General features: G+C 45.6%; 1 protein-coding gene across 2 annotated transcripts in view; it reads right to left on the bottom strand.

The window, feature by feature from the left end:
• The window catches only part of LOC126284320 (cytochrome P450 6j1-like), a 51,613-nt gene extending 30,586 nt beyond the window's left edge, over positions 1-21,027 (bottom strand). The window contains exons 1-3 of one of the 2 annotated variants that reach the window (XM_049983159.1): positions 20,965-21,027; positions 17,458-17,870; positions 1,012-1,136 (exon numbers count right to left, since the gene is read on the bottom strand). In XM_049983159.1, the coding sequence (XP_049839116.1) occupies positions 1,012-1,136; positions 17,458-17,846 (514 nt within the window). In that variant the 5' untranslated portion in view covers positions 17,847-17,870; positions 20,965-21,027. The remainder of the gene's footprint in view (positions 1-1,011; positions 1,137-17,457; positions 17,871-20,964) is intronic. The other variant, XM_049983160.1, reaches the window with a different exon arrangement.
• Between the last annotated feature and the right edge of the window lie 2,518 nt (positions 21,028-23,545).

The raw sequence follows: 23,545 nt of genomic DNA, 5'->3' as shown, positions 1-23,545 counted from the left end.
AGGGGTCCGCCATGGATTTTCGACTGAAGAAGGGGTCCGCCAGTTGAAAAGGTTGGGAAGGCCTGCTGCAAAAGAACGCAGTTATTAATAATTCTGTCTGATATCCCTTCTCTGAAGTTGTGTTTCCTCAGCAGCCAATGCAATGGGCTCAACGTTTGGATTTTCTGGAAAGCAGCGTTCATATCACCTCTCTTAAATGACTTCTGTAGAGGAAGATCTGCTCTGCCTCGTTTCTCACGGTACCGCATGGTAAACGGCGTTCCACTCCTCTCTCGTCCGGAAAGAATTGTCCATCACGAAAATTTAATTCTTTTGTCAGCACCTACTGTCGGCTGGCTCGACTTGTTAAATCTGCACGTTGGCCCAAACTTGGGTGTTCGCCACCATGTTATCCGATTTTCTCAAGAAGATGGCCACGCCTCACATAGTGTGAGGTGTACTTAGTGAATTGTTATGCAGCCAGCAGCAGGATGGACGCAAGGCCAGATATTGCCGTGTCTCCATGGCTAAGTGGTCAGCCACACGGGTTACTCTGCCTTCTGGTTCCTAAGCTAAAATGGTTCTCGTCCCCATGGACTGTTTGGGACCTCAGCCTTGCCGTTCACCTGGGATTCTCCAACTCCAAGAAAATTACAGAACGAGTTGCATACGGCTTCCACAGGTTTACGGAAAGAGACGTAAGAAGAGTTTACACCATAATCGCCAAAATCACAGAGGTTGCTTGCTATAAACATGAACATTAATCAACTGACATCGCTCGAAATCAAACCAAGCTTAAATAAATTACTGAAATAATACATGAGACATGTCAGTCCAGCAATAGATTGTCACGTATCAGCTGATACTATCGTTGGTTTGCACTTCGTATGTAAATCATCCCATTCTTGGAAACTATAGATCACGTTCACATTATATTCCACATCTTTCTGTTGATTCATTTATATCGTAGCAACTTTCCGGTATGCTAATATAATAGAAACAACAACAATTACGGTAACAAAAGAGCCATACCTTTTTTCGTAGCAGCTGTCAGGTGCTCAACCAATTCTTGTCCACACTCTTCGACCAGATTGAACATGCGCTTCATCTTGCCGGAAGTGAAACCTGGCGTCAATACATTACGTAACATCTTCCACCTGTCGGAGGAGACACATTTTTACTACTCTTTCATACATACCCCACCAGACTGTACTTCTAAAGAAATAATAAGGGACAGATATCGAAGACATTCGCCAGCTTTCCACCCCAAGTGCCTCATATTCATTTCAATCTTAATCACTGGGCGGAGACACTGCGTGTACTCCTGCTTTTGCTTACTTCATGTAGTAAGGTATACACCGTCTGACAAAAAAAAGTGCTCCACCCACCATGGGAGGCAGAAACGAAATGAAACTTCACAGCTCTTCTGGGTGCTCCACTTTTTTGGCGGGCAGTGTAGGAAATAATGTACTCGAATAATGAGGTCAAAAACATAAAGCACATATTATCGTTATTTTTACCTAGGTCAAGTGATCTATTTCCATTATCTTCGATGCCTTTTCGGCGTGATAAAAATACACTCCTGGAAATGGAAAAAAGAACACATTGACAACGGTGTGTCAGACCCACCATACTTGCTCCGGACACTGCGAGAGGGCTGTACAAGCAATGATCACACGCACGGCACAGCGGACACACCAGGAACCGCCGTGTTGGCCGTCGAATGGCGCTAGCTGCGCAGCATTTGTGCACCGCCGCCGTCAGTGTCAGCCAGTTTGCCGTGGCATACGGAGCTCCATCGCAGTCTTTAACACTGGTAGCATGCCGCGACAGCGTGGACGTGAACCGTATGTGCAGTTGACGGACTTTGAGCGAGGGCGTATAGTGGGCATGCGGGAGGCCGGGTGGACGTACCGCCGAATTGCTCAACACGTGGGGCGTGAGGTCTCCACAGTACATCGATGTTGTCGCCAGTGGTCGGCGGAAGGTGCACGTGCCCGTCGACCTGGGACCGGACCGCAGAGACGCACGGATGCACGCCAAGACCGTAGGATCCTACGCAGTGCCGTAGGGGACCGCACCGCCACTTCCCAGCAAATTAGAAATTAGGGACACTGTTGCTCCTGGGGTATCGGCGAGGACCATTCGCAACCGTCTCCATGAAGCTGGGCTACGGTCCGGCACACCGTTAGGCCGTCTTCCGCTCACGCCACAACATCGTGCAGCCCGCCTCCAGTGGTGTCGCGACAGGCGTGAATGGAGGGACGAATGGAGACGTGTCGTCTTCAGCGATGAGAGTCGCTTCTGCCTTGATACCAGTGATGGTCGTATGCGTGTTTGGCGCCGAGCAGGTGAGCGCCACAATCAGGACTGCATACGACCGAGGCACACAGGGCCAACACCCGGCATCATGGTGTGGGGAGCGATCTCCTACACTGGCCATACACCTCTGGTGATCGTCGAGGGGACACTGAATAGTGCACGGTACATCCAAACCGTCATCGAACCCATCGTTCTACCATTCCTAGACCGGCAAGGGAACTTGCTCTTCCAACAGGACAATGCACGTCCGCATGTATCCTGTGCCACCCAACGTGCTCTAGAAGGTGTAAGTAAACTACCCTAGCCAGCAAGATCTCCGGATCTGTCCCCCATTGAGCATGTTTGGGACTGGATGAAGCGTCGTCTCACGCGGTCTGCACGTCCAGCACGAACGCTGGTCCAACTGAGGCGCCAGGTGGAAATGGCATGGCAAGCCGTCCCACAGGACTACATCCAGCATCTCTACGATCGTCTCCATGGGAGAATAGCAGCCTGCATTGCTGCGAGAGGTGGATATACACTGTACTAGTGCCGACATTGAGCATGCTCTGTTGCCTGTGTCTATGTGCCTGTGGTTCTGTCAGTGTGATCATGTGATGTATCTGACCCCAGGAATGTGTCAATAAAGTTTCCCCATCCTGGGACAATGAATTCACGGTGTTCTTATTTCAATTTCCAGGAGTGTAAGTACATACTCATATCAATCTGTGTTAAGAAGTTATGAGGCAAAAACTGCATGTATTATTGCAATTCTTCTGTACTCCTGTGGCACATTGGATTTGGATGTCGCACAGCTTGTAAGTTCATGTGAGCCTCGATGACATTATCTTATTTCAGCAAAATACTTCAGCGTTAGAGTGATATAAGCTTTCCTTATCTTACCTCAGCAGAACATGTTAGCGATTAGAGTGACACAACTTTCGGATGATGTAACTTGTTCAACTCACCTTAAGAACAGAAATTTAAACATTTAGTTGAATTTACCGTACTTGGCTACAGATATCAGTACAAAAAGAACTCAGTTTATGTTTCATGCCGATGTTTAAAACTGCAGAAATATATTGGTCCCTACTTTACAGGTTACTTGCGACTGTCCAACTGGGTGACAGCACTACATCAACATGTTTAACGTGCATGATGCTGGAAGTGAAAGTATTATGCGGGAAACGGCTACATATACGGTGTTTGTTCTAGCTTGAGGCAACTAAATACATCGAATCTGAGGCATATCACGAAAACAATGTTCTACGTGAAAAGTCAACATTAGCAAAGGGAACATCAGTCTATGTTACAGCTCATCACCTCCTAACCACCGCTCTTGTGTGATGGATAGGGTCAGCTTTGTGTTTTCAAATGGGAACCATCCATTTTTATTGTATATTGGGATTCTACTCCAAAAGACCCATACAGTTTACTCAGACCATTGTTTCCAATTTGTGCTAGGTGGCGCTGTAATCGACAAATATCAATTATGCCGGTTTGTCCGAAAGAGAACCGTTACATTTAATTCTACAATTCATTTACGATGTACATGTAAACGTTTGTGTTATAACGGTTGATTCTGAAGTTCGACAGTTACTTTAGTATTGCAGACGTCACTGTACGGTGCAATATACCGGGTGATGAAAAAGTCAGTATAAATTTGAAAACTTAATAAACCACGGAATGATTTAGATAGAGAGGTGAAGATTGACACACATGCTTGGAATGACATAGGGTTTTATTAGAACAAAAAAAAAACAAAGTTCACAAAATGTCCGACAGATGGCGCTGGACAGCAAAACGTCAGTGACTGCGCATGACAATCGTGTATAAAAGGAGCTGTAATGAGAGAGAGAATCAGATGCACCAGCAGTCGGAGGAGTTGACGTTCCCTGAAAAGGTTCTTTTAGTGAAGCTGTATTATCAGGATGGAGAATGTGCTAGTTCAGCGTTACGATCCTATCGCCATAGGAAGGGGATTTGAACGGTTAAAGGGCCGTTGACAAATGCAGCTGTGGCGAGAATGATTTCGAAGTTCGAAGCCACGTGATGTTTAGGCGATAGACCCCGTAGTGGCCGACTGAGCACAAGGCGTAATGCTGCTGAGACAGTTCAGGAAGAAATGGAGACAGTAGCGAGTTCGTCTGTGCACTGGAAAAACATCGCTCGTGCAGTCGCACGTCGCACCGGTATTCCATACACTGCTGTTTGGTTGGCACTTGTGCGCACCCTCCGATGCTATCCGTACAAAATCCATCGTCATCATGAACTGTTACCTGGAGATTTACTGAAGCAGAGGGCAATTGCGGTGTGTGCGTTTCAAAAGATGGCTGAAGATGACGATTGGTTGAGTAACGTGTTGTGGACCGACGACGCTCATTTCACGCTCCGAGTGTCTGTCAACGCACACAACTGCAGAATTTGGCCTACGGAAAATCCTAGAACCGTCGTGGAATATCCATTGCACGACGAGGAAGTCACGATATGGGTTGGATTTACCACATCTACCGTTGTCGGGCCTTTTTTCTTCGAGGAAATGCGTGATTCTGGTTTTGTCACTGCTACCGTGACGGGTGAGACGTACGCCGATATGTTACAGAATCGCATCATCCCCAGCCTGGCTGATAAACACCTGCTGGAACGTACGATTTTATGCAGGATGGTGCTCCACCCCATATTGCTAGACGCGTGAAGGATCTCTTGCGCGCGTCGTTTGGTGATGATCGTGTGCTCAGCTGCCACTTTCGTCATGCTTGGCCTCACAGGTCCCCAGACCTCAGTCCGTGCGATTATTGGCTCTGGGGTTACCTGAAGTCGCAAGTGTATCGTGATCGACCGACATCTCTAGGGGTGCTGAAAGACAACATCCGACGCCAATGACTCACCATAACTCCGGGCATGCTTTACAGTGCTGTTCACAACATTATTCCTCGATAACAGCTATTATTGAGGAATGATGGTGGACATATTGAGCATTTCCTTTGCTATGTCTTACTTTGTTATGCTAATTAGATCAGATGAAGCGCCATCTGTCGGTCATTTTTTGAACTTTTTTTTTTCTTTTTTTGTTCTACTAAAACCTCCTGTCATTTCAAACATGTGTCAAGTTGTACCTCTCTATCTACATTATTCAGTGATTTATACAGTTTTCAAATTTATACTGACTTTTTGATCACCCAGTAGTTAGTCGTTTCAGTGTCTGGTTAGAAACTAAGTTTCCTATGATCCAGGAAGAACGATGTCAATGTAATAGTTTTGTTTCCAACAGGGTGCTTGATATCCGTGAAACACCTAGCCTCTCACCGTTGTACTGTTAAATTTTGGCCAGTCCCCTTTCCTCTCACCACTGGAATGATTGAATTTGGTGAGTGCCCTTGTCTATCACCATTGAGGTGAGTATCCATGGCAGGTGCGCCTGTTACTATTATTTTATGGACATTTTACCTTATTACAATGCTTGTTGTTTTATTCCGCTGGTAACCGCGTAGTGGCAAGTACAAGAGTTACAGCGTTGGATGGAAACACAAACGGAAATCAATCAATCTGATGGTGGGGTTCGAGGTTGGCCACCGAAATTAAGCATTCCGATGGTTTGCATAGTCACCACTCTCAACTCCGTAGGGAACAGAAAACCACGTTACCATACAACTAGCTTATATGCCATAAACGTAAATCTCTACCCATATTATCGAGTACTGTACAATCGCATTTGTGACACTCGAGTAACGTTTGAAAACAAATATCAGCCCTTGGAACACAAAGGTTTACATTTACACTACCAGCCATTAAAATTGCTACACCACGAAGGTGACGTGCTACAGACGCGAAACATAACCGACAGGAAGAAGATGCTGTGATATGCAAATGATTAGCTTTTCAAAGCATTCACACAAGGTTGGTGACACCTACAACGTGATCACATGAGGAAAGTTTCCAACCGATTTCTCATACGCAAACAGCAGTTGACCCTCATTTCCTGGTGAAACGTTGTTGTGATGCCTTGTCTAAGGAGGAGAAATGCGTACCATCACGTTTCCGACTTTAATAAAGGACGGATTGTAGCCTATCGCGATTGCGGTTTATCGTATCGCGACATTGCTGCTCGCGTTGGTCGAGATCAAATGACTGTTAGCAGAATATGGAATCGGTGGGTTCAGGAGGGTAATACGAAACGCCGTGCTGGATGCCAACGGCCCCGTATCACTAGCAGTCGAGATGACAGGCATCTTATCCGCATTGCTCTAACGGATCGTGCAGCCACGTCTCGATCTCTGAGTCAACAGATGGGGACGTTTGCAAGACAACAACCATATGCACGAACAGTTCGACGGCGTTTGCAGCCTGGATTATCAGCTCGGAGAACATGGCTGTGGTTACCCTTGACGTTGCATCACAGACAGGAGCGCCTGCGATGGTGTACTCAACGACGAACCTGGATGCACGAATGGCAAAACGTCACTTTTTCGGATGAATCCAGGTTCTCTTTACAGAATCAAGATGGTTGCATCTGTGTTTGGGGACATCACGGTGAACACACACTGGAAGCGTGCATTCGTCATCGCCATACTGGCCTATTACCCCGCGTGATGGTATGGGGTGCCATTGGTTACACGTCTCGGTCACCTGTTGTTCGCATTGATGGCACTTTGCACAGTGGACGTTGGATTTCAGATGTGTTAAGACCCGTGGCTCTACCCTTCATTCGATCCCTGCGAAACCCTACATTTCTGCAGGCTAATGCACGACCGCATGTTGCAGGTCCTGTACCGGCCTTTCTGGATAAAGAAAATGTTCGACTGCTGCTGCCCTGGCCAGCACATTCTCCAGATGTCTCACCAGCAGAAAACGTCTGGTCAATGGTGGCCGAGCAACTGGCTCGTCACAATACGCCAGTCACTACTCTCGATGAACTGTGGTATCGTGTTGAAGCTGCATGGTCAGCTGTAACTGTACACGCCATCCAAGCTCTGTTTGACTCAATGCCCAGACGTATCAAGGCCGTTATTACGACTAGAGGTGGTTTTTCTGGGTACTTATTTCTCAGGATCTATGCACCCAAATTGTGTGAAAATGTAATCACATGTCAGTTCTATTGTAATTTATTTGTCCAATTAATACCTGTTTATCACCTGCATTTCTTCTTGGTGTAGCAATTTTAATGGCCAGTAGTGTATTAGGTTGGTACACGAGTTCGTAGGTTCCCCATTAGTTAACTAAACACAACAGATACAAATAACAGAGAGTTTAGTCGTCAATAATAGCTTCTCCTTCACTATTTACAACAGTCTGCCAGTTATGGGGTAAATTGTCTGACTCCGTTCTATAGAAACACCCTTCGTGCGGAGTCGGGCTGGAGCCGCTGGCGGCGTGCACGCGCGGTGGGAGTGTTATGTGCTGCTTGCGAGTGCTACGAGTTCGTCGCCCACCGATCTTGGACATGAGAGTTGAGTCCTCACTTAACTTACTATCGAGCCTCAAATGTTTACATTTCTTCGTTTGATCCTGGTTGTCGCTTTTGGGACATTCCCGCGAGCAACAACGTGTGTGTATTTAAGTCGGCTAAGATTCCAGCCGTCTTCCTGTATAACTTAGTTTATGCCCTGTTATGGAAGTCCACCAGCAGTATCTTCTGCCTTATGGCCGTTGAGGTTCCAGTTACCTGCCCTGATCGTTGACGTAATTTTAGGCAGTGTATTTTCCTCGTCATGTTGTTGCTGTCCAGCGCGGCAAGTAGTTCGACAGCTGATGTGTTGTCGGTCGGTGTGGGCGCCAATATTCTGTGTGTCGCGCATTGAAATCTTGCGTGCGTGGAGCGGAAGTGATTTAGTTGATTGGTTGGTCTGTTAGCTGTGTTGCCTCCAGATTTAGAAGTCGTTGGACACGCTGCCTGTCTCACCTAAACGGGCGTTAGTGTTACAATCCCAGGCCGACCCTTGGAAACTTCTGAGTGCCGTTCCTTCTGTTGTGTAGTAATTTCCCTATTTGTATTTTAGTTATTTAGTTGATGTGTGGCCTTCAGCCGAGTTTTAATGTCTCTTAAATTAATGTCCTTGTCTTGCCCTTAAGGCATAAGATTGTTATGCTTCTGTTTTAAGATAAGGCCTTCTGCCTTTTTGAAACTCTTCTTATTGCCTAATATGCGGCCTCCACCCAAGTTCCATTAAAATTAAATTGCTAAGGCCTTCAGCCTGTTTAGATTCAATATTCAGAAAATATTATTGGGTGAAACCTCCAGAAGAACCTTGTATTTTAATTTATTGCTTAGGCCTTGTGTCTTGGATTTTGAGTGTGGCCTTTAGCCGATCTAAAGTAAATCGAAGGAGGTCGATTAAAGTTTTGGGCGTTTTCCATCCTCTTTGTAATATTTTGTGTTGATGAATAAAGTTTGTATGTTGAGTGAAACTGACAGCAACATATTTTGGCCCCTTTCCACAACCTAATCCGCTCTGTTCTGCCATACCAGGCGTTTCAAAGAGCTTGTCAAGCCATGTTCGGCGCGCCTTTTCGTCCGGACAGGAAATTCTTTGAATGCTGCTTGTAGAGAGCGGAAAAGCTGAAAATTTGAGATCGTAAGATGTTTATGTCAGTTTAGCACAACGAAGGCGGGCGTCACCACAGTGTAGCATCACTTCAGCGCCTGCCTGATCGTTGTTCTTGGCTTACGTCTGCAAGTCGTCTCAGTTGTTACAATGAATGTCAGGGGTGATGTTTACACCTCAGGGAAGTCATTCGTAGTACACCACATCGTCGCTGTTTCACCAGATGCGCGCTGATGTTTGTATGGGCCCCTCAGGGGCTCAGAATTTGTTTGGTGAGTACGGGCCTGGCGACCCTGGGGTTCCTGATCTGGGGACTGGTAAGCGCCGCCAGTCTCCTACCACTGTAGGCTCTGGGCACGCTTCAGCGACCACCATGCGGCGCGGCTGTAGAACACTGTGAGTCACAGGGAATGGGGATCTTGGCTTGACCGCCTGGATCGCGGTGATGGAATAAGCCTCTATAAAAGAAACCTCATTCTCAAGGTATGCTGCGCACTGATGAGATGCATGGCTGTTGAGGTGGAACAGTCACTAGCGGGCAACCTCTGGGGAACCTCTGGGGAACCTCAGTCGTATAAGGCTTACTCCGGCACGTGGGGCCTGTCTTCAGTGGACCCTTATTTCCCTAGCTGCTCGTGGGACTGAGATGGAACGCTCGAAATCTCCTTCTCCTCGCAGTGGGGAGGGCGTGCCACCTGGGAGTTCTCATATCCCTTCATTCAAAAGAATGTGGGAGGCTGATCCTCCTCATAATCAATTTATTGTCAGTAATGGGGCTCAAGTAGTCATGAATAACAATGTCTTTGTAGTGATCAAGAGGAAGGAGGGGACGTTTGAAAAAGTGTCCCCCTTCTATATACATAAAAGCTTAGATGGGCTGGCTGGTGCCTTAAAGTCTAATAAGCGGTTGCTCAATGGTTCCTTGGGTGAGTATGACATCATTGCTGAGTTGCATAACTCCCTTAACCGGCAAAGGTGTGGTAACCTGTCGTGATGATATGGATATAGACGTTGCTGCACTCAAACAAGAACAGGCATCACAGGGGATCATAGCTGTGGAACAAAGGACAAGCAAGAACAATGGAGAGACCGAGAAGACTGTCAGTTTTATTGAGACCTTCAGTTCTCCATCGCTACCTGAACAGTTTTCCTCCGACTTACGGTGCAGCTCTATGTACCTAACCATGTGCGATACTTGAAATGCCAGCGTTTTGGTCATACAACGCTAAGTTGCAGAGGCGAAGCAACTTGTGGAAAGGAAGCCCATGAAGCTGGGACAGACTGTCCATCTCCAGCAGTCTGTATTAACTGCTCTGGAAGCCACTCAGTCTGGAGCAGACCATATCCTGTTTTTGCAGAGGAACACAAATTCAGGAAATCAAAGTGACCAAGCGGATCCCCTACACTGAAGCCAAAAAGGACTATCAGGCGATGAAACCCCCTGTCCTTTTCACTTCTTATGCTACGTTGGCGCAGAAACCTGTTACTGAGATCGACACTTCGACTCAGACGACGTCCAATGTTTCATTATCCACCTATAGCACCTGTATGTGCCAAATTAAAATACAAGACATTGCAATCCAGACAGCTATGACGGAAGAGACCAGTAATGCTTCCACAGTACATAGCTCAAAGGCACCCCAAAATCAGAGTGACCCTCAACGCCAAGTTCCTTCAAAGAAAAGTGATTCTCACCGCCCCCTTTCCCCCTCATCCTGGCTGGGAAAGGGAGCAGGGAAAAGATACCAATATTCGCATAGAAAGCTGACCTGGACGCCATCAGACGTCATTCCGGCACATCTGATTGATGATGAGGACATCAAGGATTTTGATGCCTCGTCACGAGACCGTCAGCCCCAAAACTCTGCCTCATTCTACAAGCGCCTCACCAACTTGGCACAAAGACAGGGGTGAATTAAGACCACATTGCTGAAAAGGCTCCCATACTTCAATGAAATATAAATGGATACAGGACTCATCTGGCAGAACTGAGACTCCTTGTACAGGACAGACCCTTTTGCCTCTGCCTTCAAGAGACTCATTTTAAAGCGACTGACACATCTGTACTTGGAGACTATCACCTTTATAGAAACGACGACCTCACTGGTGACAGGGCAAAAAGTGGGGTCGCAGTATTCATAAAGGAAACTTTTCACTCATTACCTATTCCCTTAACAACAACACTACAAGCGGGTGGCGTTCGGATAGTTGCCCATGTTGACATCACAGTGTGCTCTGTGTACTTATCACCCCACGAGCGTCTAGATAGTAGGGGTCCTCACTCAACTTCTTGACGAACTACCCCAACCCTTCCTCCTTTTAGTGGACGTCAATGCACACAGTGCACTATGGGGTTCTAACTCCACATGCCCCAAGGGTCAGGTACATGAGGATATGCTGCACGCAACAGACCTTATACTGCCGAACATGGGTCAAGCCACACATTCTAGCACTGCTACAGGTCCATCTCCAGCCATAGACCTCTCCCTCAGCTCACCTGCTCTTGGAGACACTGCTCAGTGGGCAGTGGACGATGACCTTCACGGTAGTGATCATTTCCCTATCTGGATCCATCTGCCTCATGGAGCAGATCCTGAAAGAAAGCCACCGAGATGGTTATTCAAGACGGCTAACTGGATGCTTTACAGGCAGTTAGCTGCTTTCGAGCAATATGACGGCGTCCAGGACTGTGTGGATCACGTTACAGCTGTGATTCACCATGCTGCTGATGCATCCATCCCAGAGACTGTGGAAGTGCGTGGGAGGCGACCTGTCCCTTGGTGGAACGATGAGTGTCGTTTTGCAATCAGGCACAGGATGGCAGCTATGTGCAGATTCAATCGAGGCCCTAAAGATGAGAATCTTGCAAACTTTCGAAAGGCGCACGCAAAGGTGAGGAGAATAATTCGGGAGAGTAAGCAAAGGTCTTGGCAAGAGTTTCTGAACTCCATCAATAAGTCCACATCCGCAAGTAAAGTATGGGAAGCCGTTAGGAGGAGCTCAAGGCACAACTCTCGACCGCCAATAGCAGCTGTACGAATACAGGGGCCTCTTGTAACATCGACAAGGGATACATAACCTGACCCTACTCGAAGCTGCAATCCAACACGCTTTCCTTCGTAAGCAACACCTTGTTGGTGTTTTCTTCCATTTGGAAAAGGCCTACGACACTGCCTAGAGGCATAATATTTTGTCGCAGCTCCATCAGTAGGGATTCCGTGGAAGTCTACCAACCTTCATACAGTCCTTCTTCTCGGACAGATATTTTATATACATGGTTGGGAATGTTCTGTCTCCGTTTTAAGAAGGAGAATGGTGCCCCTCAAGGGAGTGTTTTAAATTTCACGGCTTTCGCCATTGCAATCAATAGTTTTACAGCCACAGTGCGAAGTCCGGTACTATGTTCCTTGTTTGTAGACGACTTCTCCATCTTCTGTGCTTCCTCCAGCCTCACCACGGCTACTCGGAAGATGCCAGTGACGATCAGGCGATTGGAGGAATGGTCTTGCACCACAGGTCTTAAATTCTCATTAGAGAAAACAGTTTGTGTTGCTTTTAATCGTTCCCACTGTAAGTTTAAAAAAAAAATTGACCGTTTTAAAAGTGGGGGACACCGTTCTTACTTTTAAGGAAAAGGTGAAGTATCTCGATCTTATCTTTGATTAGAAGTTAACATGGTTGCCACACCTTAAAGAACTGAAACTGAGATGTCTCAAGGCCTTAAACACTCTTAAGTGTGCCAGTTATAGGTCTTGGGGAGCCGACAGAGCGAGTCTGCTCTAACTTTATAATGCTTTTGTGCGACCCCGGCTTGACTACTAATGCCAGATTTATGGGTCAGCAAGGCCTTTATACCTTAAAAGCTGGATGCAGTTCATCACGAGGGTATAAGGCTGTCGACAGGGGCCTATCGCACGAGCCCTGCTGTTAGTTCGTGTGCGTCCGCTGTTTATTCGACGTCTTCTTCTCGTGGTACACCTAGCATATAGGGCATTGTCCGTTCCTACATCGCCAGCATCCAGTTACGTTCAGCCGCCACTGGAACGGCTGTTCGATCATCGACCAAACGCAACACGGCCATTTGAGAGCCTTGAGTTATTACAGGCGGAGGGTATTAAGGTGCCAGCCAGGGGTGGAGTAGGGCCTCCCCCTGACTGCTTACAAGAAACATTGTACCCCAGACTATGTTTTTAAAATTAAATTTAATGAAATTTTACGTAGCCACCCAGATTTTATGACTGTCTACACAGATAGTTATAAGCAGGGAGATGTTTCTGCTTGTTCTGTCGTATTCCCCCACGGTGTCCTCAGGATAGGGCTCCCAGAGCAGTTTTCAGTTCATTACGCAGAACTGTTTGCTAACCTGAGGGCAATGGACCAGATGAGAAGGCGTCGTGACAAAAAATGTATCGATTGTTCTGATTCTCAAAGTGCCCTTCTCACTTTTGGACAGATGTACCCAGCAGATCGTATGGTGTAACTGGTACAGGACACTCTCCTTCTCTGGGCACAGGAAAAACACGAAAATAATTTTTTGCTGGATTACAGGGCACATAGGCATCCAGCAATACGAACTCGCTGTCGCTGATGCGGCTGCTAAGGAGGCTTCCTCCCTTCCTTCTCCTGCCCACTGTTCAGTCCCTCTTGGGCTATCACTTCATTTGTGACCAGGAAGGCCATCTGTTGGTGGGAGTCTCAGTGGCTGGCCGTGAGTAATAACAAACTGCGTTCCATCAAGACTTCAGTGCGAACATGGTTCACCTCCCTCCGCTCGCGACGCTGTGAAGAAATAGCTCTTACTCGGCTTAGAGTGGTACATTATCCATTGACACATGGCTTCCTCTTACGTCGAGACGAGCACCCAGTATGTCAGAGATGCGCGGCACAGCTGTCAGTACACCTTTTAACTGTGTTTTATATGGCGACCTGAGGGTTAAACGGGGTCTCCCACAGGACCTTCTTCTATTTTAACTGATAACGAGGCGAGTGTTGTTCGTGTCTTAAAAATTTGTATGGTGTCCGGAATTCTTCCCAAAATACTGGGTGTGAGATCTTAATGTGTCACAGAGTGGCTGGGCCACCTATTATTTCTAAGTCGTCATCCAGCCACTATTATTTGTCCCTTTTTTCACAGCATCCTTACAGGTATATTATTCTTGATTTTATTTAGTTATCCGTATCGCCGGTATTTTATTACGAGCTTTTATGAACCTGACCTTCTTGGGGTTGCTTTATGTTTCCTGTGATGGGATCAAATGTTTTCCAGTTTACTGATCTCCTTCCACAGACTGTGAAAATCTTGTTCGGTATAACATTAATGCAAGGACGCTGATGACCTAGCTGCTTAGCGCCCTCCACTATAAATGATCACAATCATCTTTGTACAGGGAATTGCTGCTTTGTTTGGGCTGATTCATTCCTTTATTTTCCTTATGTTAGCATAATTACACTATTTCTCGTCACCAGTAACGTTACAGGGTAGGAATAATTGGTGTTATTCACGAGGCAACTGATGACGAGCAAGCAGAGATGCACATATAGCCACTCGCCAGTTATTTGTAATTATGGCTTAGAGCATGCGGTGCACATACTCCCGATTTTTTTAACCTTCCTCGTCGCCTGAATGTGTCGCACGAAGGTGGAATGGTCACAGTTCATCACATGCTGTATGCCACTTCTCGAGTACACTGACGTGGGTCGTTATGGACTAACGCGATGAAACGACCTTTACCAAACACCCAAGGGCTTCCTGAATGTGTAGAGTCAGTAACGTCAAAACGACCCTCCATAAAACGAGAAAATCATTTTCTTTCCACGATGTGTCCAATGGCGCTATTCTCATACACGTCGCAAATATTTCTGGCTGTCTCCGCTGCTGTCACAGAAGAAGACGTCGGAAATGTTTCTTCATTTGGCACTCTATTTTCTAGCTTACACAGCTCCACTTACTATTTCCAAATGATAAAATGACAAAACGTAAACTGAAATAGGGGCAGTGACCTACAAGTAATAAAGGAAAATCGATAAATGAACCCTTAGCAACCGGGATACCAACCTGCAAAACAGATGCGCTACCAACTTATGCACCAACATAATACATCGTAAATGAAACGTAGAGTCAAATGCCTCGGTTCTCAGCCGGCCGTTGTGGCCGAGCGGTTCTAGGCGCTTCAGTCCGAAACCGTGCGACTGCTACGGTCGTATGTTCAAATCCTGCCGCGGGCATGGATGCGTGTTGTAATGGTACTTGAATTACGTAACCATTACGGCACCTCAACTCAACCTCTCGATACCAGCAATATTCTACTGTGTTTCTGTAAAGTAGTTAACATATTTCTGAGACAACATTCAGATTTGATTTCATTAATGTAGAGGTTTTTTGATAGATCGATATGTTTATATTGCAATGATATTACTCTTATGTAAATTGTTTTTGTTTGTCACTATGATCTTTGACGTACTTGTAACTCTGATTTTTGGGCGCGTAAGCGATTATTAGGAGTCAAGTGTTGGTCGTCATGTTGAAAAGACGCAAATTGTAGTCAGTTTATAAAATGTGAACTTTAACAGTGAGGAAAATATTTTCAAGTATGTTTTACATTGTGAAGTGACGTTTTGTGAGGTACGTGATATTGCAACAAAAGTAATAAAAAAGAATTCGGAGTGCTGATTCCTTTTTTTTTACATCACCAGTGTGCTAACTTGCAAAAGTTTAATCTTCAAGAATGGTTTATGAAACACATCTATAAAACTTTTGGATATCGCAGAATAACACCTAGGCCTCTTTGAATCCGAGCTTGGAATCATCACGACCTAGATTTTCGACGAATGAGCCATGAGTTCACAACGAGACCAGCGTGGGAAACACGAAAGGATGAGTGCGTAGTTTATCCATTATTTCATGAAATGACTTTATTAACTGTGCTCTAATGACACCTGCCACATAATATAACGTTGTTGTTGCCCGAAAATGCAATATTTAGTAGCCTGAGCAACACCACAATCACAATTAATTTTTTGCCTTTGTTGTGGTAGGGTTGTTAGAGTGTGATGTCCTTGGGTTAGTTAGGTTTACATAGTTCTAAGTTCTAGGGGACTGATGACCTCAGATAATAAGTCCCACAGTGCTCAGAGCCACTTGAACCTCGGTTGTCAATTGCAAAAACAGGCACACTTGATATGTCTCGATTACAGCGGCATCTGCTACGAGTGGGAAATAATGGGTTGAGAAAGCAATACATATACTTTGGGGTAGAATCTGAATGTGCTGAAAATATGAGCTGTATACAGTTTGAAAATACAAAGTGGACCCCACCCATGCTGGATGGGGGTGGTTATGAAGTGGTTAGTTGTAGCACAGACACATGTCTTTAATGCGTATTAGCTTTACACCTAGAATTTTTCTTCGAACCATCTGTCGTTTTCGAGATATTTGGTTGTCTCCAGTTAAAACAAACGCCCTGTATACATTTAGGACGAAAATAAATAATCTTTCCTAATTTTTAATTGCCCAAATACACGTGTAAGTGTACAGAAAGCAAATGGCAGTTATAAGAGTCGTGGGACATGAAAGGGAAGCAGTGGTTGGGAAGGGAGTGAGACAGGGTTGTAGCCTCTCCCCGATGCTATTCAATCTGTATATTGAGCAAGGAGTAAAGGAAACAAAAGAAAAGTTCGGAGTAGGTATTAAAATCCATGGAGAAGAAATAAAAACTTTGAGGTTCACTGATGACATTGTAATTCTGTCAGAGACAGCAAAGGACTTGGAAGAGCAGTGTCTTGAAAGGAGAGTATAAGATGAACATGAACAAAAGCAAAACGAGGATAACGGAATGTAGTCGAATTAAATCGGGTGATGCTGAGGAAATTAGATTAGGAAATGAGACATTTAAAGTAGTAAAGGAGTTTTGGTATTTGGGGAGCAAAATAACTGATGATGGTCGAAGTAGAGATGATATCAAATGTAGACTGGCAATGGCAAGGAAAGCGTTTCTGAAGAAGATAAATTTGCTAACATCGAGTACTGATTTAGGTGTCAGGAATTCGTTTCTGAAAGTATTTGTATGGAGTGTAGCCATGTATGGAAGTGAAACATGGACGATATATAGTTTGGAGAAGAGAATAGAAGCTTTCGAAATGTGGTGCTACAGAAGAATGCTGAAGATTAGATGGGTATATCACATAACTAACGAGGAGGTATTGAATAGGATTGGGGAGAAGAGAAGTTTGTGGCACAACTTGACGAGAAGAAGGGATGGGTTGGTAGGACATGTTCTGAGGCATCATGGTAACACCAAGTAATGGAGGGCAGGTTGAAGGGTAAAAATCGTAGAGGGAGACCAAGAGATGAATACACTAAGCAGATTCAGAAGGATGTAGGCTGCAGTAGGTACTGGGAGATGAAGGAGCTTGCACAGGATAGAGTAGCATGGAGAGCTGCATCAAACCAGTCTTCGGACTGAAGACTACAATAACAATAACGTGTAAGTCTTCCATTTAGAGCACTGAAGTAGACTGTAACTCATCCATTTAGAGTATGCTTCTAAATAAATAGGCATTCTGTGCAAAACTTTTGTTCGGCGTCGTTTTGATGCTGTGACTTGTGTAAACTAACTGAAATAATTGTACTTCTTACCTTGGACCATTGGTGGAGAAGATTGACCGTCCACCCAGAGATTCCTCTGATTCTGGGAGGGTAAAATTTAGCCGGTAGAAGGAGGAAAAATCCGAGGCCAAGACACGGCCCACGAGTTCGGGGTCCTTGACCATCAGGAGCGGCTGATCGAAGGCGAACATTCCCATGAAGGGCTCGTCCCCTGCCCGCAGGTAGCACTCGTATATGGGCTCCCCCATGTGCTGGCGGCCGGTCACGACGCCGCCCATGTTTCCGACGACCAGCTTCGGCTTCACGTAGGGCACCCCGAGCCTCTTCCAGAGAGAGTAGTGGCGCGTCGTGTACCAGTAGAGCAGCGGCAGCAGCAACAGCAGCCCGTCCAGCACCCAGCTCCAGGTCACCAGCGCCATGCTTGTCCAACGGTCCGGCTGCTACTGCAGACAAGAGAACACATGCAGTCAGCGTTGTAGGCCGTCGCGATGCACACGCCCTCCACACATTTTCATGATGTTTGTTTGATAACGAACAGTTTCTCAGGTTCTTAGATAATAGTCATTTGACAACTAAACACCGCTGCCACAGATAAGATAAAATGCAACCTACGCAGATATCACTGATACAGATAAGCAAGAACTTTTATTTTTTTTTTTTTTTTTTACTGTTTCCCGTTTTACATGTTATGGCCTGAAGAGGTTTTGCTAGCCCGGCTAAATGTCGGGATCCCGATGTTGTCAGTTGTTGTACACAAATGTTGTTTTACACCATCAGTTATTTTACAGCCGCTTGGAAATCAGCTCCTCTGGTTTCTAATTTAGTCAGCACGGACAACCATTTCTGATCGATTGAAACTGCTGAGTATAAAGTTTCAACTTCTCCCTCACTGCACAAAAGTGGCTTCACCTAGATTAGTGGACGGCCGGAGTGGCCGAGCGGTTCTAGGCGCTACAGTCTGGAACCGCGCGACCGCTACGGTCGCAGGTTCGAATCCTTCCTCGGGCATGGTTGTGTGTGATGTCCTTAGTTATGTTTAAGTAGTTCTAAGTTCTAAGGGACTGTTGACCACAGCAGTTAAGTCCCATAGTGCTCAGAGCCATTTGAACCATAGATTAGAGGAATATTTTTAAAAACAAGAGGTAGCCCGATAAATCGGTCAAGTGTCAGAAACGGTTGTGCGTCCACATAAGGGCGAAAATCGACTGTGGAAGAGGAAATCCGGTACCTAGAACCGAAATTCCATTATCGTTATTGTATTGTTTACATGTCCAACGAGAAGCGGTATAGGAAAATCGTTTCATGATGTAGCGTTTTGGGAACCCCACGTAAACGTAGTGACAGAGCATCTGCTGAGGAAAGTGTTGCGTCTTATATCACAAAGAATTTGTTACATTTAACAAGAAAATAAACATTTTTGTGTTTTGTGAAAATCGGTACATTTTAACAAAACGTTTTAGATGGAGTAGAATTTATTATCCTAATCTCAAATTTGCATAATAAATTTAATTTAACGGAGGGGAAAGACAAAACTGTCTTTTATCATTTAACCCCATGCTGGCCATTATGTATCACACGTTTTCTGATTTCAAGTGTTTTGAAAGACAAGTATTAACTCATAAGAAACTTTGGGATTAGAATGCATAAAGAGACCACTTTGTGATGTATATGAAACGAAAGTTGTGTGGTAAAAGAAAAGAGCAAGAAGTAGACAATTACAGAAGAAAGTCACAAAGGAACTAAAATCATCAGCTACGACAGGGCATTGATGTATATCAATGGGTCAAATGGAAAATTTGTGCTGAACTGGGCTTCGAACCTGGTCTCCTGCTTGCTAGGCAGTTGCGCAGACCAGTATGCCATCCAGACCCAGTGGTCACCACGACCACAACACGGACTACCCTAGCACACTTCCAGTCAGATCCAAATTCTCGACTTATACCACACACCAATGATATAGCAATCCTGATCATTAGTCTCATGACACGCATCATCCCGCAATTGCCATAAGAGTTCGAGTCTCGAGTGCATCTGCACTTAGGGATGTTTGGCTGTAATCTCCTTAATTATGAATGTAGTGTCTGTTCTCTCAGACACGTTCGAATGAACAGACACCACATACATATAATTACCAAGTAACCTCCAGGACGAGATATTTAGCTCCGTTTCACTCTATCCCTTCCTGTTCAGGTTAGACACTGGACTCGCATTCGGGAGGACGACGGTTCAATCCCACGTCCGGCCATCCTGATTTAGGTTTCCCGTGATTTCCCTAAATCGCTCCAGGCAAATGCCGGGATGGTTGCTTTGAAAGGGCACGGCCGACTTCCTTCCCCATCCTTCCCTAATCCGATGAGGCCTATGATTTCGCTGTCTGGTCTCCTTCCCCAAACAACCCAACCCAACCCAACCCCTTCCTGTTCACCTACATCTACATGGATAGTCTGCAAATCATATTTAAGTGCCTGGCAGAGGGTTCATCGAACCACCTTCACAACTCTCTATTATTCCAACCTCGTATAGCTCGCGGGAAGAATGAACCTATATCTTTCCGTACGAGCTCTGATTTCCCTTATTTTATCGTGGTTCTCGTTCCTCCGTATGTAGGTCGGTGTCAACAAAATATTTTCGCATTCGGAGAAGAAAGTTGGTGATTGGAATTTCGTGAGGGGATTCCGTCGCAACGGGAAACGCCTTTCTTTTAACGATTTCCCGCCCAAATCCTGTATCATTTCTGTGGTACTCTCTCCCATATTTCGCGATAATACAAAATGTGCTGCCTTTCTTTGAACTTTTTCGATGTACTCCGTCAGTCCTATCTGGTAAGGATCCCAGACCGCGCAGCAGTGTTCTAAAAGAGGACGGACAAGCATAGTATATAGGCACTCTCCTTAGTAAAGTGTCCTGCCAATAAATAACGCAGTCTTTGGTTAGCCTTCCCCACAACATTTTCTATGTGTTTTCTCCAATTTAAGTTGTTCGTAATTGTAATACCTAGGTATTTAGTTGAATTTACGGCTTTTAGATTAGACTGATTTATCGCGTAACCGAAGTTTAACGAGTTTCTTTTAGCACTCATGTGGATGATCTCATACTTTTCGTTATTCAGAATCAACTGCCACTTTTCGCACCATTCAAATATTTTTTTCTAAATCGTTTTGCAGTTTGTTTTGATCTGATGACTTTATTAGTCGATAAACGACAGCATCGTCTGCAAACAACCGAAGACGGCTGCTCAGATTGTCTCCCAAATCGTTTATATAGATAAGGAACAGCGATGGACCTATGACACTACCTTGGGGAAACCCCAGAAATCACTTCTGTTTTACTAGATGACTTTCCGTCAGTTACTGCGAACTGTGACCTCTCTGACTGGAAATCACAAATCCAATCAGATAAATGAGACGATATTCCATAAGCATGCAATTTCAATACGAGCCACTTGTGTGGTACAGTGTCAAAAGCCTTCCGGAAAACAGTTGTTGAATCTCACGTCGCCGTTACCATGCGTTGCATCAGTCCGGCGTGAACACTCACCGTTGTTGCCTACGAGTGGAGTCTGGGCGCTGAAGCGATGCACCACCGTGTCTCATTGATGCACAGCTCTCGCCTTATATACTGTAAGAGCGAGCGCGTGCAGATAACCCAGTTCACCATGACTCATCAGTTGTCAGATGTCCACTATCAGCGACATAAGTGGCTGGCGGCAGAGCTTGCGTACGTTCCACCACGTGTCGATAACAGGAAATTAGTCCCACGCGTTTTACAGTAATACAGCGCTCTAGCTATACCGGCAGAAGGTCCTCGAACTAATTTCGCGAGCTATTTAAGTCTGGAGAAATCTCGCAAGCGGTAGCTACTGTTTGCTTTGGTTATACGGAGTGCTGTAACGAAATTTGCTGATAAAAAAACTAAATAAAACAATGCATGTTTATAATATTAAATTATTATTTGGTGTTGAAATTAAAACTAACATGCAGTGTCCGCCCCGATACCTGCGTGGTCAGCGCGACGGACTGCCGTGCAAAGGGGCCATGGTTCGATTCCCGGCTGTGTCAGAGATTTTCTCCTATCAGGGTCTCGGTGTTGTGTTGTCCTCGTCATCATCGACGAGCAAGTCGCCGAAATGGCGTCAACTCAGAAGACTTGCACCCTGCGACTGGCCTACCCGATGGGAGGCCCTAGCCACACGACATTTCATTTTTTCATAACATGCAGTAATATCTGGCAAATGACGCCTCTTATTATCAAGATGGTGATGCCATTCTCCAAGGACTTTCATACGGAAGCGTATGAAACTGGCGGTGAATGGTTGTGTATGATACCTGTGCAACGTTTGCTTTTTCGGTCATGTGACACCAGCCTACGAACAAATATCGCTGCTACATGCTGATAAGCATAGAGACTATTATACTCTATGTTTGCTTTATCGTCTGTTCAATCACTGCACCTTCTCTTATTTGTCTTCACCTCTTATTCTACTATCTGAACACCAATAATACTCGTTCTCAATAAAGTAAAATTCTCTCTGTACCATAGTAGTGTGACAAAGTTTGTGACACCCTACTCTGCATTGTTGCCACATTTATTCAAGATGGTGGACCCAAGATGGCGGCTGTAGATGTGGCTATGTCGCAATGGCGTTATTTCGGGAAGTTGAAATTTTGGTGGGAAAATAGGGCTACTGGGCAATCTCCATTAACCTAATCCGCCCATTCCCCTCACCTCACCCCTCCCCTACCCCATCCCCTACCCCTCTCATACCCCCCTTCCCTTCCTCCATCCGTGAATTGGCACCAAAGGGCTGTCTGCGCTGGGATGCTGGATGTATAGACATAAGGATGGAGTGTTTATTTAAACAATTTGAGTTGTTATAGACGGTAGCTCCATCCAGTGTGTTCACCATGAGGTGCAGAGTCCAACTGACCTGGTTCACAACTACTGAGGGTGCTGTCGGCCTGTGAAAGGCAATAGGTCCTGAGTTCGAGTCTTGGTTTTTATCTGCCAGGAAGTTTCAGGGATGAATTTAATATGTGCATTACAGGCTGTGGGCTGTATCCATAGCCACCTACACAATGAGTGGAAAGAAAAGGTAATGGACGAGCAGGTGGCGAATACTTTCCGACAAATAAAGGCAGTGCAGACAAATGGTATGAACGAGCATATGGCGAACACTTTTTCGACAAATAGTGGCAGTAATGTGGGATGGTATGAACATGCATTTCAGTACTCATGCAGGCAGATGCTTGTGCTGGAACAGCATGCCTTTTTTTAAATTGCCTAACACCCCACATCAACTTCGCCCTATTCCACAATGAAACATAGCTGTTCACCTTGATGTCTGGACAGCCGCTGACCTAGTTCAGAACACCGCCACCAGAGTGCACTGTCGACCTTTCACCACTTACCTCCTGTGACATAGTCCAAGATGGCGGACCAGTAAAAAGGGCGGGAACCAATAGTAACCCTGAATCTTCTCACATGACATGCTTCAGCCAATAGGATGGCAGTATCTGGTGATGTCATTTGGGGGATATAGCGCAGGCTCAGCAGCTCTGCGACCTCTATCTCGCTCAGTCAGTCAGCAGCAAGGATGGCAGTATCTGGTGATGTCATTTGGGGGATATAGGGCAGCCTCAGCAGCTCTGTGACCTCTATCTCGCTCAGTCAGCCAGCAGCAGCAGCAGAAGAAGAAGAAGAAGAAGAAGAACCATGAAGCACCAGCAACAGTTGTGATCCAGCCCAACCCAGCAGAACAGGAAGCAACAGAATAGTAAGTAGTTAGTATTATCATTATTGTTAATTTTTTTCGTGTTTTGGTCCATTTGTAACACTTTCTCCTGTTTGTTCAGCAGCAACATTCGACAGGTCCAAGTCTGCAGGGGCGAGTGCCAACTTTTCGATCTCTGCCGTGTTCAGACCTGCAGCAACCTCAACTACAATTTTGTACAGACCTGCACCGACCTCTCGACCTGCGACAGCAACAACCTCCAGTATATCTGAACCTGTAGCAGCCACGTGGGATCCTGTAGTGCACATAGCCCACTTGCTGGAACAGGAAACAGAGCTGTTGTTGTCGGTTCCACACATTTACCTGTGTAATGAGGACACACGCTAT

The sequence above is a fragment of the Schistocerca gregaria genome, chromosome 8 (genome assembly GCF_023897955.1).
Source record: "Schistocerca gregaria isolate iqSchGreg1 chromosome 8, iqSchGreg1.2, whole genome shotgun sequence".
NCBI classification, from domain to species: Eukaryota; Metazoa; Arthropoda; class Insecta; order Orthoptera; family Acrididae; genus Schistocerca; species Schistocerca gregaria.
The sequence above is the reverse complement of the archived record's forward strand: the minus strand, read 5'-3'. Positions and strand labels throughout refer to the sequence as shown.